The sequence below is a fragment of the Temnothorax longispinosus genome, chromosome 7 (assembly GCF_030848805.1).
Source record: "Temnothorax longispinosus isolate EJ_2023e chromosome 7, Tlon_JGU_v1, whole genome shotgun sequence".
In the NCBI taxonomy this organism is placed as follows: domain Eukaryota; kingdom Metazoa; phylum Arthropoda; class Insecta; order Hymenoptera; family Formicidae; genus Temnothorax; species Temnothorax longispinosus.
The window spans coordinates 1113581-1131809 of NC_092364.1; the positions used below are offsets into that span (position 1 = coordinate 1113581).

At 42.8% G+C, this 18229-nt stretch overlaps 1 protein-coding gene across 5 annotated transcripts; it reads right to left on the reverse strand.

Annotated features, from left to right (window-relative positions):
• Window positions 1-2158: 2158 nt before the first annotated feature.
• LOC139816341 (excitatory amino acid transporter 1) lies at window positions 2159-17421 on the reverse strand. Of its 5 annotated transcripts, none has more exons than XM_071783804.1 (8): window positions 17271-17421; window positions 14142-15281; window positions 6424-6821; window positions 5384-5572; window positions 5081-5264; window positions 4299-4727; window positions 4086-4220; window positions 2159-4011 (listed from the first exon to the last, which is right to left on the reverse strand). In XM_071783804.1, exons 2-8 carry the CDS (start codon window positions 14159-14161, stop codon window positions 3861-3863), a joined length of 1506 nt encoding a protein of 501 aa, XP_071639905.1. In that variant the 5' UTR covers window positions 14162-15281; window positions 17271-17421; the 3' UTR covers window positions 2159-3860. The 5 variants fall into 5 exon arrangements, with proteins under 5 accessions (XP_071639905.1, XP_071639907.1, XP_071639906.1 ...); XM_071783806.1 differs by lacking the exon at window positions 17271-17421 and adding an exon at window positions 17021-17173; XM_071783805.1 differs by lacking the exon at window positions 17271-17421 and adding an exon at window positions 17016-17172.
• Between the last annotated feature and the right edge of the window lie 808 nt (window positions 17422-18229).

Below are 18229 nucleotides of genomic sequence, written 5' to 3' on the forward strand. Positions count from 1 at the left end.
GGAACATCACTACTGGCGTTGCGCACCAACATGTTAAAGCGGGAAGCACAGACTTTTGCATAACACTTAATACGTAAGCATAAGGAAATTTATTGGTCTATTTTCTTATGCACAGTTATATGGACCAATCAATTTTCTTATGCATAAGAAATTTGATTGGTCCATATAACTGTGCATAAGAAAATAGACCAATCAATTTTCTTATATGCTTATGCATTATGCAAAAGTCTATTTTCCCCGCTTAAGTATCTAATTATTGTTAATAAAAGACGGAATATTGCAAGCTGCAAGTCATAGAAATATCCATACTAGTGGTATCTAAGAGATTTAAACATTCTCGAAAATCATGTAAAGAAGTGTTAATAAATTTCTTTCATATATATTGTACACATAACATATACAACTGATATTTTATACGCACCACATGTTTACTTGTTTTAAATCTTACCTATTCTACTGCAAATTGTAATACGCTGCCAGATGATATGTTTTATGTCACTGTTGCATAGATAAAATATACAACGATGAAGTAGGATAACGATGCCTTTGTTAACTAGAATGCAATGTGTCACACGATACTATCTGTGCCGAATATCAAATATACACAATATATTAAACGCAACGATATAGAGTGATTTTTTTTACCGTGGCGAGAAGTTCGATAAAAAGTGACAACACTCCACCAAGAGACACGTACGCGAAAAGTTTTGCAGCCATTTTGCAAAAGAAATAGTATCAAACTTTGCCAAGGTGTTACGTACCAAGTGTACGTGCCAAGGTGTTACATACCAAGGTGTTACAGGTGTCAAGGTGTTACATATCACCGACCATTGTATCTACAAAGTAATAGTTAGGCAACCAATCAAAAATTTGAAAAGATCGAGTAACTTATCAATCATCGCTATGAGTAAGCGGATTCTAAGCTAATTCTAAAATTAATTTTAACTTATCTTTCCGTAACCAATTAATTTATTCATATACATATATGAGTACAGTACATCTTACGCGGTAAAAAATACGTGATCATTGTAATCGATAATTTCTTGTCCGGTATAATTAGCTATAAACAAGAATGCAAAAATTGCAAACGTATAATTACAAAATGAATGTAACATTGTTCGCTATCGCCCTCACGTGGCATGGTTTCAGATGTCCAAAACACATACATAGCAATTTTTATGTTTTATGTATATTTCACAAGAGATTTCAGACATTAATTAATACAACGAAATCCTTTCAATTTAGATATTATATATTGCAAACGGTTCTTCTATAATCATGACATTATAAAATCAAAATCAAAACGGTCATCTAAAAATGCATAATATATTTAATGATGTAAGAACTCACTCTATAAAGATTGAGGCTCAAACAAATCACATTAATTACTATCAAAGAGAATAGTAATCTCTGAAAGATGGAGAGAACAAATGTATGGAAAACCTTTAATAAAAAGAAAATATTAATACATGTATTTACAACTATTGTTAGATAAATACTAACTTGACAGCTTTGCGATGAATATCTACGGCATGAATTATTTCCTTACGAATTGTAATCTCTGACTGAAAATAAGCGTCGAGCGTCAACGAGAAATGGCACCTTTGCAGCACGTTAATTGAAATCGTGTGTGGCAGCATTCGAATGCGTCGCATTCATTCCGGCCGTTTAAATAAAATGTTAATTAATAAAATGTTTAGTAGATTCACATTACATGCAAAATAAATGCTATAAACTGTACATTTACTTTTAATTAACGCATAAAAAATGCCGTATTTAAATACGCCGCATTCTGGCCGTTTAAATCAAACATTAATTAAAACATTTAGTAGATTTACGTCACATATAAAATAAATACTACATTTTTCACTTTTACTTAGCACATAAAAAATCGCGTTCTTTTTAGCCTCATCTGCAGGTTCTATTTGCGATATGATGCAAAAATTTTAACGACTCATTTTTCTTGTTGATCATTTTCGTTAATTATATAATACAATAAATATGATATATGTATAATTATATAATACATATATATATATACGAATATAACGACATGTCCACCAAACTTACGTTTCCCTTTTTGATAAATCTGGAATAAATCTGGAAAGAGTTCCGCAAAAAATTAACAAAAGGATCTTCGACCAAAAAAGTTGCGTGATAAGATCAGATAATTTGTTTATTAATCATTTTTTTATTTTCTCCACATAATTTTTTTACATGTCGCGCGAAGACATAATAATTTAGCGGTCATCCTTGTTATGCCAAATGATAAAAGGGTGTAAAAAAAGAAGTGTTTCAACCCTTAAGTACGGATTTTGCTTTTCGTCGTTTGATATATGCTCAACGGTTAAACGCGTGTTTTTTGAAACGTTTTTACATTTTTGTGTCACGGAATTTTTTTTCTTATCGTGAAGAAACATGTAAAATGCAGGGACTTGCATGGTTGCATGCCCGTTTTCTCAATCGAGGAGCTATGGAGGCGTGAGATGATCAACGTTGCTTCATACTTAAGGGTCAAGTCCCACAGTAGATTGTTGCTAATGGCATCGAACTCATTAAGTTTGCTTTTATTCGCTGAATATCAGTAGGTGTAAAAACTACCTTCGAGATACGATGGTAATTAATAATCTATGGCACGATATCTATCGCCGCGCGGAATATGCGCGAGCAACGTTACATACGTAATTCTCGTTTCTATTGTCCTATATAAAAATAATAAGACTCTTGAGACTCTTTGTCGTGTCAGATAATGATAAAGTCAATTTCTCAGAGCACCGTTTCGCTTTTTATGAATCTTTTACGAGTTCCGCAATCTTAAATGCATAATCATCTGAAGAAACGTAGATAACTCGCGGAAGAAAAAACCGGACTGCGAATTATGCGGCTCGAACGAAATGTAACGTGTTGTATACGTTGCAGTATCTTGTAAGCGTAATTCTTGTCAAACGCAAAAATGGAAGACAAATATACATATACATATATAAGCATATATATATATGCTTATATATTTTACAAGCAAATTCACTAATTAATGGGGCCTACAATTTCTAAAGTTAAAAAATATTTAGTTTCAAACATAACTTATATTCCAAAATCATCTGTAGAACGCTCGTTGCTCGCACCGCGAGCTACGTGTTAGTAACTGACGTGTGACTGCCCTATTGTTACGTATATTTATATTTTGTATCGCGGAATGGATGTCAATTAAGTGACTACGAAAGTAATTTTTCTCTTTATAGTACTTGCATACGCATAACTGAATGAAGAAATTCGCGCGCCCTCATTGCATTCCGCGTGTATTTGTCGCAGATATGGCATTATGATACGGTACAGTTGATTGCTCCCTTCGTTCGTAGTCTGGTTCGCATATAGGGTAATTAATTCTAAACTGATTATTTGACTAATATAAAAGCGGAACACTGAGTACGCAAGAACACTTCGTCAGGATCGCATCTCGCGATCGTCGACCGTCGTTATACGATTGAAAATGTAGATACCCGTCAACGGCGTTATATATATTCCTCAAAATTCTAGGATAACTTATAAAAAACTTTAAAAGAAATTAGAAATCTCAGACATGACACGGCTGTAACAAGTAATATCATGTTGTCGTCCATAAATTTATTTATATTCTCTTAATCCTAATTTTTAATTTTAATTCATTTACTCGTATATATTCTTAAATCCTCGGATTTGACTCCGACTCTTGCAAGCTCAAGAAATTATGGCAACATTCCAACGATAAGCCGCGCGATAAGTGTCGATATGTTTGCCGTGGATGATCCGATCCTCCGATCGCGAAGCGGTTTCGTAATCGTCGGTCGAGGAGACACGGTTTAACGATTAAAGAACGTCCCAGCTCATATCGACGTGGTCGCGTGGCAATCGGCTCCGTTTTGCGTTTGCTGCGTGGTGTGCGGCAATGCCGCGAGCTCGTTCCTGCTAAGATGCTGAACGATCCCCGCGCCGAGTGAGTCACCGATAACGTTCACGGTCGTTCTACATCGATCTCTGCAAATGCAAACACATCGCGCACATTAAAGATGCTCTTTGTAATCCCGATTGTATCGTAAGCGAGGACTTACAGTAACCAATCGACCGCGATGATTAAGAAGACATCGTTGGCCGGAAGTCGTACCGTGTCCAACACCATCACCATGGTCACTAGGCCGGCCTGCGGAATTCCAGCCGCACCGATACTGGCGGCGGTCGCCGTGATACTAGAAAAAGTATTAGATGCAACAGATAGATCAAATTAGCAATAACGCAAATCTTTCTTCGCGAATAAAAGTACTCACCTTATCGCTACCAGCTGTCCGAAGGAAAGGGCGACCTTACGCACTTGCGCAATGAAAATGGCAGCTACAGCTTCGTACAAGGCGGTACCGTCCATGTTCACGGTAGCGCCTATTGGCATGACGAATCTGCTGACACGCGGATCGATGCCGTTTTTCTCTTCGAGACAGCTGATGGCCAGCGGCAGGGTCGCCGAGCTCGAAGATGTGCCGAAGGCAGTGACGAGCGCCTCTGCCATGTGCGATATGTAGACATATGGATTCTTCTTTGTAAGAAGGAAGTACATCCCGGGCAGCACTAGGAAGCCATGTATGAGTAAGGCGACCAACACGGTCAGAAAATACATCCCAAGCTGGCCGACTATCTCTTCGAGCGATTTCATTTCCGTGATCTTTGAAGCGACCAGGGAGAGCACACCGAGCGGCGACAGCCTACGTAACATACGGAAATATTCTCGAGATTCTTAATTCGAAGGCGATTTTGAAGGATATTTCAGAAAATTGAAAAGAAAAAAATTGGAAACAAATTTATAAATAAGTAAAATAGCAGTATGTCAAATCGAAAAGTTCGATAAGACATATAATCAAGATAAATGATAATAAGAATTTAAAAAATTAATAAATCAAGAGTTGATAAATTTGTAAAATTGATCTATAGTCGAGATGACACGATAGAATTATCATGACAGAATTGCGCGATCACGATGGTTACGTAACGATTATGCGAGTCTTTCTTGAGAAAATTAATGCGTTTCGAGAAACGGATGTTTATTTGCGAGTCTTACCATATCACCCAGTTGGTGATCAGCATCATAGCGCCGGATAGCGAGTCGAAGAAGTTCAACAGTGGCTTCGCTTTCGGTCCCATTTTACCGAGGGTGATGCCCAACACCGTCGCGAAGACGACGAGTCCGAGGATGTTGGAGCCCGAGACTACTTTCTCCTCCAATTCCCATTCATCCATGGGAACTAATAGGCAACATTAATTTAAACGTGATATTTACGGGTAAAAATAACTCAAAAAATTGGTCGAAATTTGCTATTTGATTTAATTGAAAATATTCTTCTATCGCTAAAGTGATTATTACCACTGGAATTCTCGGGTAGCTTGGGCTCGGTTCGATGCTGGGCGATACACGCTTGAACCAAATTTGGCGGAAACATGTTGCGCACTAGGTCCATCAACGTGTCGATAGTGGAAACGTTTTGCGCCGGCCTTTTGCTTTCCTGTGCGGAACTCCCGACCCCAGGTTGGATCGTCATGACGAGAATTATACCTAAGATCAGAGTTTAACCGACAACTGTTATGCGCTTTCGGCAGTTGGATATTTCGCATTTTTGTCATTCGTTTAATCAATCGCGGGGGCAAACGAGCGACGAATAACCTTAGCGGTCGCAATAAAAAATCAGCGAGATAAGTGCGGTGACACAATGACGAGAAATAGAAACTGTTCAGCTGGCGCGATATAATGCTGCAAAAAAAAAGAAGAGGGAAAAGTGCGATACGTAAGCAAAGAGTTTCAAGTTATAACCGGTCTAATCTCCGGACTAACGCAATATAAAACGTCATATTTGTCCGACGTTGCAAAATATTGTAAAGCAGCGCGAACTCTCCGCGATAATGTCGCCGAGTAATCTGCCGCTAATTTGTGTTGTCTGTCGCGTCGTTCGCGCTCGATTCTCCGCTCGGTCGTGCGCGTTAATTAACCGAGATGAGTCACGAGAATTCAGGGCTATCAGGCGCATTCCCTCCGCGACCAGATATGTAAATGCCGGCGGGTACTGTTGCGCGGCATCTGCCGCTTGTCGCATCGCGTTTACCGTTTCTGAGAAATGCATCATTGCCCGCGCGCTGTCGCGACGACGATGCGACGAGACGCCACGATCCCTTGAACGCGATTCGCGCCGCTGATGTGAGCAATCGTATCATTTAACCTCGTTATTTAAAACGTTAAACGCATATCCAACTGTACGCGAAAATACGCAATCGTATTTAGCTTTCCGTATTAATTACGCTTATATCTGGACGGAGGTTTCTTCAGCCTTATCGCTCGGCTTTTATTCTTCGCGATACAAAATAATCTTGAACTCGTCGCGACGAGCTAAATCAGGTTTTTTTTTCACTGACCTAATATAACCGCGCAGATGGTCGTAGCCATGTAATAGCCGATCGCGCGAGCGCCGATCCTGCCGCTGAGCGACAGATCGAGCGAGCCGATGGCCGACACCAGACTCGAGATAATCAACGGCAGGATCAAGCTCTTGAGCATCCGCAGGAACAGATCGCCGAAGTAATTGATGTACATGATCTCGCGGGGCGTCCATTTCTCCCGCGTGGTTCGCAATATGATGCCGAGTACCACGCCGCCGACAACGCCGGAGACTGTAAGTATAGTTAGCGCGTTATGGCCCAGACATGATCGCACCTTCTGCCCCCTGGTCTGCGGCCTCTTGCTGGGTTCTTGGGGGTAATACGAGCTTCTCTCCTTGATTTTGCCTTGATTCTCCGTCCCCGATAGCGGCGACCTGGAACGCATTGATAACGTTTTCAGCTTTTACAACTCTTCTCTCTTCACGGAAAAATTCTTTTTCCCTTTGAAAATTCGATCATTTTCACTATGAACGTTTTATCAGGATAGTGCCTCGTAGATTCATTATTATAAATAACTCACTAATAACGCGTAAATCTTGAAAGATACGAACTTTAATGCCTTTTAAAACTACGCAAATTGTTTCTATTATATGTATATATTATTTCCTGAGTTTCGAGACGATCTCTCGCGAAAAGATACAGTTATATATAATATAACACCCACATATTTCATCTAATTTGAAAGATAGATACTCTGTCTGGCACTCGACGTGTAAACGTGCCGGCTTCGAGATGACTGCTGTAACATACAGCAGCAGATGCTCGAAGAGTTAATATTCCTCGCAATAAACGTGACTTTTTCGCATTTTCCATAAACCTTGAAAAACTGATAACAATGACATAAAACTCTTTGTAATGGGTGTCTATTCTTACATGTTGACAGGCAATATAACTATACGTTTAATACGTCGGAAAATTTTTTTGTTTTATGTTACATAGATAATATTTCTTCCAAATTACACCAACAAAATCATATAGTAATCTCCGGCGAATTTATAATCACTTACGGGATATTCATAGTTAATTCCAATATCAACCTTAGCGTTAGCTTTGAAAACATAGGATTTTTATTTCTAAACACGTTTATTTGTGATCGACGTAAGTTAACTAATGAGTCTTTTATTACCTTTTACGTAACGCTTATCTCTTATCGTAATTATCTCATGTAACGTTGCAAAAATTAAAGCAAAATATAGTTTAATAAATAGCCTTTAAAATTTGCATATCTAGGTTTTACGAAATTTATTTATTGTTATTTTCGTCATGATTATTACGATCGTCCGATACAATATTTTCTGTTCTCGCGTCTCGCTCGAAATCGTAAATAAATTTCGCTTACCCTGTTCCGTCAGCGTCCATAATACTCGTACCAGGAATATATAAAACGATTTATAAAATAATCACGAGAGTTTATTCTGCGAAATTAATACCTCATAGCATCGTTGAATATCGCGAAACGAATTACACTTGGAATATACAAAACAATTTATAAAATAATCATGAGAATTTAGTCTGCGAAATTAATATCTTAATTATAACATCGCTAAATATCGCGAAACAATTGCATTTGAAATATTTTCATTTCTGCACTTCTCTCAATTCCCGGACAATCGTACGGTTTATCTCAACAATTAGCACTCTTTTATGGTATGTAGATCTAAGATTAACGCACACGGTTTGCACGTTTCCCGATTGTTGGCAGCGGCACTTCACACGACAACGCGTGGCTATAAACAATTCTTCTTAAAACTCAGATTTATCGAACCTGGCACCTTTCGAGGATTACCGGCCTCTTCCGCAGTTAACTGGGAACTGTTTTAAACCATCGACTATTTCAAGCGACACAAGGTTTCAATCTTCTAATTCTCTGAAGTGCACATAATGCAATCTCAGCAGCGTCCACGAAGAAACATAGCCAGAAGATAACCGCATAAGAAGCGCGCGCTTTGTCATGCAGAAAAAGAGAGATGCAAGATATTTCCAATTCGAAATCGGAAAAGTAATACGATTATGCTGATCGATTAGGATTCGATTAAGGCTTGGATAGTAGAAAAATCATCGCTGCCGAGGCGAATCGTCTTTATCGCGATACAGTACGTCAGACAATTAAGGAAGTATCGACAGCACCCACGCGCGTTGCACTTACAAAAGACGAGAAATTGCACTGCGAATTGTCATCGCAGGAACTCTTTTAACATATTGCAAGATAACGAACTGTCGTTCTCCTATTGGAGAACGTCGCTCTTATGTATTTGCGCCAATTAAGAATGTATTTTTATTATTACGTTATATTATGTGCTTGCTAATACGAAGCTGTTACGGAATTAACCGGATCAAGCGAATGATAAGCTTTATATATAGTGTCGCGCTTATTGCTTTAATTCGACAATATAGTGCAGATGCAGCAAATACACGTGGAAAACAATTAACTTGTCGTCTTAAGATGTAAACGATGCTTTCTCTTTCTTTTTCCTTTTTTTTTTTATTAAAAACCAACACTTTAAATTGCTAATTTTTATTAGATATCATTTCATACAATATTTTTGAAGAATAAAACGCGATCAACTGGAACATGAAGGAATCTGATTATTTATAGACGTCGACGCTACGCTGTGTGGTGTTTCCATGTGGCATAAATAAATACGTCTCGCGTATGCAACCACACGACTTTTGTAATAACTCAAGTTCTAGCAGTTTTTACGATCCGAGCGATGCGATTAAGTAAAACACAAAATTCGTCCCACGCGGTTATGCGGCGTGACGGCGCGGCGTAAAGGAACGTATAAGGCAATGGAGGTGAACCGTGAGCCCATTTGCATGAGCAGCTGAAAGGAGAGTTATTAGAACACGAATACGCATGACTTGTCAATGGTCTATCTTTGTCAATTATCAATTCTTAGGCTTAGGCGAAAACCGTCATTGTAAAATGTCACCGACCCCCGATGGCAAGTATCTCGCACGTGCCGTTCAAAAACCGGATAGAGATGCGTATGCCAGCGTGAGTTTTTTTATCCGCGATTGCGTCATCGATCAAGGACACGGGCACGTCTATCTAACGCTCGTTACGAAAGGACGGTGTTGCGTCCTAATACCAATGGTCGCCGATGATGTCATCGATGTTAATATAACATCGCCCAATAAATCTCGATTTCGGTTATTTTGTCGGCAGGGAATGGATATCAGATTACTCGTGTAACTTAACAAGTGGAACGCTCGGAGGCTGCAGCGTGGACCGGGACGTTGAAAACCCGGGGCGGTCTCCGCCAAGTTCTCTCGCGAGCGTCTCGAAGATCTTCCGGGTCTACACGAGTCGCGAATGTTATAGGTACGCGCGGCGCGGCGCGGCGCGGCGGCGTGACCGTAAACCGGTGCGTGACACCGCTCGAGCCCATTCGAACGTCATTTCTCGCGTGGCTCGCGTTAATAACAAGAAGAAGGAGGATCGCAATGTCGAGCGGTGACAAATTCCCAGGCTAACGAAGCCTTTGGCTACACGGTAACGATGGCGAGCGCGATAGTCGCGCACGCGACGTGGGCGTTCGTCATGGATCGTTTCGCGGATGTTTCCATTATTTCCGTCTCTCGTACCGAAGTTCCGGCGCAAACCCGTTGCGCCGAGATGGTAATGTCACGGGGGAGAAGAGGATCGTGACCTACTTCTCTGTTCTTACTGACACACTGGCCGGTATTTTTATCTTATCGTCAAGAATTCTCTAAACAGCTCTGTACTTCGACACGACTCTGGTCCGGGATTTTTCCATCAAATTTCGCAACGCGAATCGCGATGAATACAGTGAGTGTGAGTTCCCGCGATGAATGAGAATGTCGAGGTAAACGAACGACGGCGACGACGCGACGTATGAGATGAGTTTTAATTGCGCCAGTTAATTCGTCGATAGCGCGACACAATGCTTGGCGCATAACGTCATTCGCAGATGCTGTATGACACGATTAGCCTCACGCGACCGTTGAAAAATAATCCGGACATTCCGGACTCGCGGACAGATGGGAAAACATCGTCCCTGAGAATTAATGTCAGGCTACGATGATAGATCCCGGCGCGTTTCCGGCCAAGTTACTCTATATATAGTTTCGCATTGTACGGTTTTTTTCCGCGGTTTTATATTACGGTTAATCGACAACATTCATGAATTGCACTGAATACCGAGTTAAAGGGTATCATCTTGCCGCGTGTTCGACGCGCTCGTCTCGAATAACGGTCAATTGGAATCTTTTTCGTTTAACGAGATATATGACGTCGGAAGTAAAAATTTCACGGCTCTTGAACAAATGCCGCCATACGTATTTCGCGGAAAGCATAAAATCGGCGATCGGCTTGGCAGAGCAACTATCCTTTGCGGCTATCCTACGCTATTAAAGTAGCCGCAAGCTGGTTAGAATGGATTAGCGCGGAAGAATTAAACGTGGTTAGAAATAAGAATAATAAGTAGCCGCAATTTGTGTGTTAGAAGAGATCAGCGTGAAAGAGATAATTAAGCATAGTTAGAAACGGGAATAATGCAGACCCCCTCGCGCCGCGCCGCGCCGCGCCGCCTCTCTCACGCTCCAGTTTTTAATTGCCCCGAATATAAAGCGGAGCGACGAATGGATGAATAAATCAATAGAGCACAGGTATTAATTGGATTCGAGCTGTTGCAGAATGACACGCGGGCATCGTGCTAAATACTCAATCCCTCGACGTTGGCTCGGGCTAAAAGTTCCAAAATTATCTTCGGCAAACAACTTGTTGAATACGCGCTTACGTAAGAAGTTGCACACAGAAGATTTACTATGCTAGATCTCTCCCTTCGTTCCTCTCTCTCTCTCTTTCTCTTGTTTATTTTGAAAAGCCAACGTCATTATTGGACGTAAGCCTAAAAAGATTTTCTGTACTACTCATAATCTCGTTGATGCTTAATATTTCATTCACGGAAAGGAAGAAGAGACGGAAAGAGATAAGGAAAGATGTAAAGGTAGAATTTCTTACTTCGTAAATATTTGCTTCGAATTTTGACGTCTCGGTTTTGACTTTTTTGCATAGTCATTAAGTAAAGAACGTGCGCGTCGAAATAATGTCTGATTTCAGATGTTGTACGGCCGACGGGTAAAAACTTCCATAAAAACCATGCAGCCTTTTGACTTTTTGTATCTTTACCGCCTGTCCTTCTGTATTTGAATTGAATAATTAGCACGCAAACTACGGTAACCGGTTTTACGTGGCACGTATTACGCGCGTGCACATTGTAACCGACATCTGTACGGACGATCGGAAGCTGCAAACCTTTGATGAAAAGCGAAATCATAGGAGGAAAGAATGTCTTAATCTCGCGACGTTAGGAATCTTATATCGAAGCATTCGTTATCCCGAGTCAATATGATGAATCGATTATAAGAGTAGGTAATTCTATACGCAAGATCTCTCACGCGATATAAAAATAAACGAAGACGGCACGCGTCTAGTCTGCTAAATCAAATTCTAATCGACTGTGGTGATCGCACGAGATAAGAGATACGTTTGCAGTTGTAGCGCTTAACGCGATAGAGGCGGAGCACGTATTTCCTTATCAGCAGTAAGGATATACGTGTGCAGCTTCTATGTCGCTCACAGTTTCGCATTCGCGATAATACATTTCATTGGCGTATACCCAGCGGATCGTGTCTCAAGCTCGCACTTCTCATTCAACTATAAGTTTTGTTAATCATACATTTCGTTGTTTTTAAATCTTTCTAAATCTATTCTTAGCCCTCTCCTCTTTTATATTTCTTTTTGTAATCGAGCAGCCTACGTCACTAGATTTCAGAATACAATTTGGGCGGTTTACGATTCGCACGAAATTCTTTACAATCTTTTATACCAGGCAACGTAAAAGAGAAGTGAAAAAGCAAAATGCGTGTGTGTGTGCAGGCCATGCGTATCAGAATGCACGATACGTGACATAAAGCTATAAATAAAATTTTTTTGCCAATTGTGATCTGTGTCGTCTAAAAGAGGCACGTCCTCTCGAGACAAGAAGCTCATCGACGGAACGCACCGTCGCGGAAGCTGTATCTCTACGCACATTCTCATTAGAATTGGCGATGATTTCTTATGCGCTGCGCGCGCGCGCGCGCGGGCGCAACCGTCTTCTCCTCTCTGTTCCTTATCACAAAGAACGGGCTTAACAATGATTTAATGAGCAGCCGTCGAGCACCCGTACCCGCTGTTGCCATTATGGAATTCTGTGCCAATGAATCTCGCTGCCGCTGAATACGATATACGACGGCGGCGTATAATGGATCAACTGCATATATACACGCAGGGTGACTTCCATTCACCGCGCGAATACTCGTCGTTGAAATGCGATTTTGCCATTTTTAATAGCGAGTTGCAGTGATTAAATTACGTAAAATATCTCGTCTTAATCTTCAGATACATAAATCGAACTATCGACATGCTATTTATATATCAGGCGGTGTAATATGAGATAAACGCGTATTACGTGTCTTTTTTTCTTATAATGTTTATTTTCTAATCGTTGCGATATTTTTTGCTATGACAGTCGCGCAGCGAATGATTAGAAGTTTAAACATATCGTATCGCGATAAAATATGCGTCAAGTTACGATGATTTTTAATCGCTTTACACGTTTCAGCTTAACTCTAAATTATTGTTCAGTATATAATTAGTACGTCATTAACTTCTACTATGACTAGAATGACTAGATCGTAACTCTTCATTTACGATTTAATCACTAAATCGTAAATAAAAAGTTACGACCTCTTCATATTCATGGTAGAAGTTAATGATATACTAATTTAAAATTTAGCTTAAATACGATTAAATCGTCGTAACTTGCTAACTCGCGCATATTTTATCGCGACTATCGCGTGAGACGTAGCAAAAAATATCATGGGAAATAAAATTATAAGAGAGAAAGTGAGAGACATGCGATATCATCACGAGACAAAATTAAAATTGGTCCTCCTATACGTGTTATTTATTAGCAAAATTAAAATCCATTTAATTAGGCCTAAAAGTCAACATGCAACCTAAATAAACCAATACGAATAATTTATATTTTGCCACGTGTCAAGTGTGTGCACGCAAAAAGGTGATAATTCTTAGAATTAAAAGTATTAAAAAATGCTATAAAGATAATATACACATAAAAATCTGGAAAAATAACGCTAATCAACTGCCAAACAATTTGAGAGATTGAAACGTTCATACTTATATTTCAAATATTAAAAAACACATTCGAATGAAATAATATGTGAAAAAACTGTTTTTAAAGTTGATTTCTTAAAATTGTCTTTATCGAAAATTACGTGACATTTTTTTATAGGTCTAGACTCCAAATTTCGAGGGAAAAAGGGGGGCAACTGGGTCAAGAGATTCAAATGGCAGAGGGTAAAGTTTATTTGATACACACGTGTCGCATATGGTTATCAGCAGTCTGATGATGATAGCTCATCATAATAAAATGTAAAACAATCCAAACAAATGACCGAGCAGTTGCGTCAGAATATAAGAAGGAAAAAATCCGTTTCGAGAATGATATTCGCGTACTGTGTGAGCAAATGCAAACTTGATCAAGATATCGCCGTTTATCAATCATCAATCGCGTCGTTTACAAGTCACAGGGGCAATCGTTAAAGCGACGAGAGGAAATAAAAATAGCGACATTTCACGTGATTGGAGAGATCGTACTTACAGCTCGCTTGCCACTTCCATGATGCGCTTCCTGCGTCCTGTGTGTTCCAATGAGAACCGCGCTCGGCAATCGTTTACATAGAGCGTTCACTTCCAGTTAGCCGGAAGCGGCGGGCGTCCCGATGGGGAAGAGAATCGCCGGAGCTGGATCGTCGAGGGGCACTAAGAGCGAATTTGCCTGCCTCTCTCTCCCCCTCTGTCACTCTCGAGCCGCCGTTTCTTCTCTGAGTGAAACGTCGAGGTGGTGACGCTCGCGGCGCGATTTAAGCCGAGAGGGATGAGACGCGATGGAGGACGAAGGAAAAAAAATGAGATCGAGGACAGGCGCGCGTGGATGACGGGGATGAAGGATTAGATGCTCCAACGTTGATTAAGAGCTAAATCCCGACAGGCCTTTTTTTCTCTCTTTCCCTCTCTCTTTCTCTCTCTCTCTCTCTCTCTCTCTCTCTCTCTCTTTCTTTTTCTCTCTTCCTTCTTCCGACTCGCGTCAGAATTTTCTGACTCGTCGACGCGATTTGGCCGATCGGAAGCTGACGAGCGGCGAGCGGCGTAACGGCGCGCACGAACTGGATGGACACGCTGGGTATCTCGTTAGCCAGGAGAGGATGTATGCTGATGGGGCTCTCAATCTGTGCCACCTTGGGTGGTACGATTACGCTATGGCGATCTCCCCCTACGACGATCTCTTCCTGCCGCTACCGGCTCTAGCCTATCATCGCGATATACTGTTACGAATACGCGCGCGTTGCATGCGGCGGCTACGACCCCATCGGAAGCCACCGGCCAGGTCCCTATTGTTTGTCGGCGGTTTGTCCACTCGATTATGACGATCCAGCGGTGTCCGCGGACGGCGGGGGTGATTCTTCTCCCGTTTCGGCTACGCTCGACGTGCCCCTCGCTCGGAAAACGAGCCTTCCCTCTCCGTCTACTCTCTCACTCTCTTCTCTCCTTCCTCCTTCGAACGTCACTCCCGTTGTTAACCCTTTGACGACACGAGGATGCTACTTCGACAGATAACGACGGAGACAGCCCTTGGAGACGGTGGGAGACACGGAAACGCAATAACCGCGAGTGCTCTTTGAGATTCGCAAGGACGATATCACGTCGATCGATGAGCAAACAGCCGCCTTTGTTGTTATATCTGCAACAGAACATTAACGATGTACGCTGTGATATTAATAGTAGGTACGCTGAATCTTAATATCCCTAATACTTTTTGAAACCCATACCGCAGGATTATTCCCCGCCTATATCGACGTATTTTAGCATTTATTTTTAACACCGCGCCTGTGATCAAACGCATGGATATTAATGAGCAATAATTGCCGATCGTGTTTTTACGTAACGCGCGTCGCGGAACGAGTGCTCTTCGCGAGCGCAAACAAATCCGCTTGAATACATAATCCGATGTCGTTACTGTTTACTCTTTTCGGCGTAACGCGCCCAGCGGCAGATGTGTTTATCTCGTTAAGCTTTGACACTTGTTATCCCGTCAATGGAAGGTACACGTCGTCAAATTTCACGTCTTCCTTTTTACTTTAATTTATCTCCGTATTTAATATCTTAATATTACTTTATAAAGAATCTCTCCTTCTTCTCCCACCCCGTCTCTTTATTGCTCCCCTCTCTCTCTCTCTTTGAACTCTTCGATCGATGAATTCTAGTCAGCGCAACTGATGCAACACGTGCGCGGCGTGTAATCTGTTACATAACACGTTACATTTAACGTGAAAGACAAACAGCTGTTGATCCTAGAGGTAGTAAATCAATCGTAACGAAAATAGCGCATTTTATCGAATTGTACATCTCTCCCCCTTCTCAAATTCTCTCTCTCTCTCTCTCTCTCTCTCTCTCTCGAATTATTAGCAATTTGCTACAATTTCAATGATTACGAATGACTGACATTTGCTTAGAATGCCGTACTTGTCGCGTCAGAAGATTGGTAAGCGCCCCAGGCGCGATGTAATTTATTCGCTGTTATTGAGCAAATTCACACGTCGCATGCATCCGATTCGATTAGCATCGGCGGCGTAGAAAACGGAACGGGTTCGGGACAAGCGACGATTACGAGGCGCGTTGAGTGGTTTGACAGCTTTAATTACGGCACAGAGAGAAAAGATCGACCGGTGAGCTAATCGCGCGGAATAGCTTCGTTTCACGCTCGGCCGGCCAGCGTTCGTCGATTCGGCGATTACCGCCTTGACTCGCGGCGCGCAATCGAGCGCGGGAGAGGGATCGGGAGGCCCTAAGTGTCCCTTAACGGGTGCCCTTGCTCCAAATTTAAGCTCTCCGATTCCGCCGCCTCGTCCCTGATTAATTCCGATAACCTTCGGACCCCATAATCGTTCGCGCAGCCTTCAGAAACTTTTTTTATATAAACTTTTTTCCCAGCGGAAGGAAATAGGATGGCGATTGCGTGGAAAAACTTTCGATCGCGCGAAAAAACGTAGAGGATCAAATTGAAGGGAACAAGACATATGAAGACATCGTCGGCGACGTCTTCGTATAGCAAGATGCATCTGCTTGGAGCGAAATAAAACTTGAACGAGACGCGTCTATCTGTCACGTCTCAAGCGATATAGAAAAGACACGCGTCTCTGCAAAAACACCTGTGTGTAACCAAGCCCGAGATGAATTAAGGCCGCGCGGGTGATAACTTGATTTTGCAACGCGACCGGACATAAGTATATGGGATCTTTTCGCGAATCAATACACGAGCTCGCGTACACGAGGGAACAATCGAGGCGCGAGCAATCAGGGCGATACGCGTGCACCATCGTTCGCTGTTAAGCGGTAAACACGTCGCGCACAATTTCAAAGGGTTAGAACTTCCAGCCTTCTCTCTCGCGTATTTCACCCCCGAGGAGATACCCACCCTACCCGGGCGGTTAGTTTTTCATTCTCTTCGGCATCGACGTCGCGGACTTTCGCGGAACAGCGTGTGCGTTTCTAAGTCATCGCGTCGAACGGCGTCGCAAAACGCTCTCGCGCACCGCTGAAGAGGACGCAGCGACGGCCGACGACGATCGCAACGCGCATCGCGCAACTGGTCGCGTTGCGCACCGGGGGACGAACGAGCGGATGGACGAACGACGAGATTGCGTGCGTGGCGTGCGTGTACGATACATACGTCGGTGTCGCGATCGTTCGCGCTCCTGGATAACGAAGATCCCGCTTCTGCGCGCGACGCGGCGACGATCGCGAGACTGTGGAGGCGCGGCGTAAAGTTGCTTCTTTATAGCGCGAATGTGGCGGCTAGGAGAGCCGCGCGCGTGTGTGTGTGACGCTCATGCCACGCGTTCGAAAAGCGCGCGAGAGGAGGGTGGAATTGGCGAGGCGGGAGAGCGCGGACGAGGAAGAGGGAAAGAGAGAGAGAGAGAGAGAGAGAGAGAGAGAGAGAGAGAGAGAGATAAATCGACGGGCAGCGCGCGATGGGCGAAGCAAAAAATCATGCTGAATCCACGCGCGTGCGTGCGTGTGCGCGCCGAGTATCCTCTCAATGATCGCCGGAGGAGAGGAGATCGCGCGCTCGCAAAGCGGAGGTCGCGCCTTTCTCCTTTTGGTGTTCCAAGCGGGCTTTTCGGGGGAGGGATACGCCATTATCATTAGGCTCGCCCTTGCCTCGCTCTCGCGTTATCCGGTGCCATCCGGTGTCGTCCGGTAAAAACCGGCGCGGGAAGCGAGAATCCCGCGAACCGGCGAAAAAGGGAGTGAATGACTCTCGTCGCATATACGACGGTTTTCGTGGCGTTCGCCCGGTGGGGGTTGTTTCCCTCACGAGAGGAGATGGGGGAGATGGGGGTAGAGAAGGAGGGCGGGGGAGGGAAGAAGAGGAGGGAAGAGGACGCGCGTCCCGCGCTCGCGCTCTATATCCTCCTCCACGGCCTCCGCCACCTCCGCGACTTGGCGGCGGTCGCCATGGCAAATTCATTGTCACCCCGGATTCTATCTGGGCGCCTCTATTTCCGTCTGACGTGCGCAACGAATCGGATGTCAAGAGGTACTGCCCACGCGGCGCATATAGGATCGATAAAACGCCTCCTCCTGAAATTCGGATAAAGCGTAGGGCGCCACTGCCCGCCTTTCGCG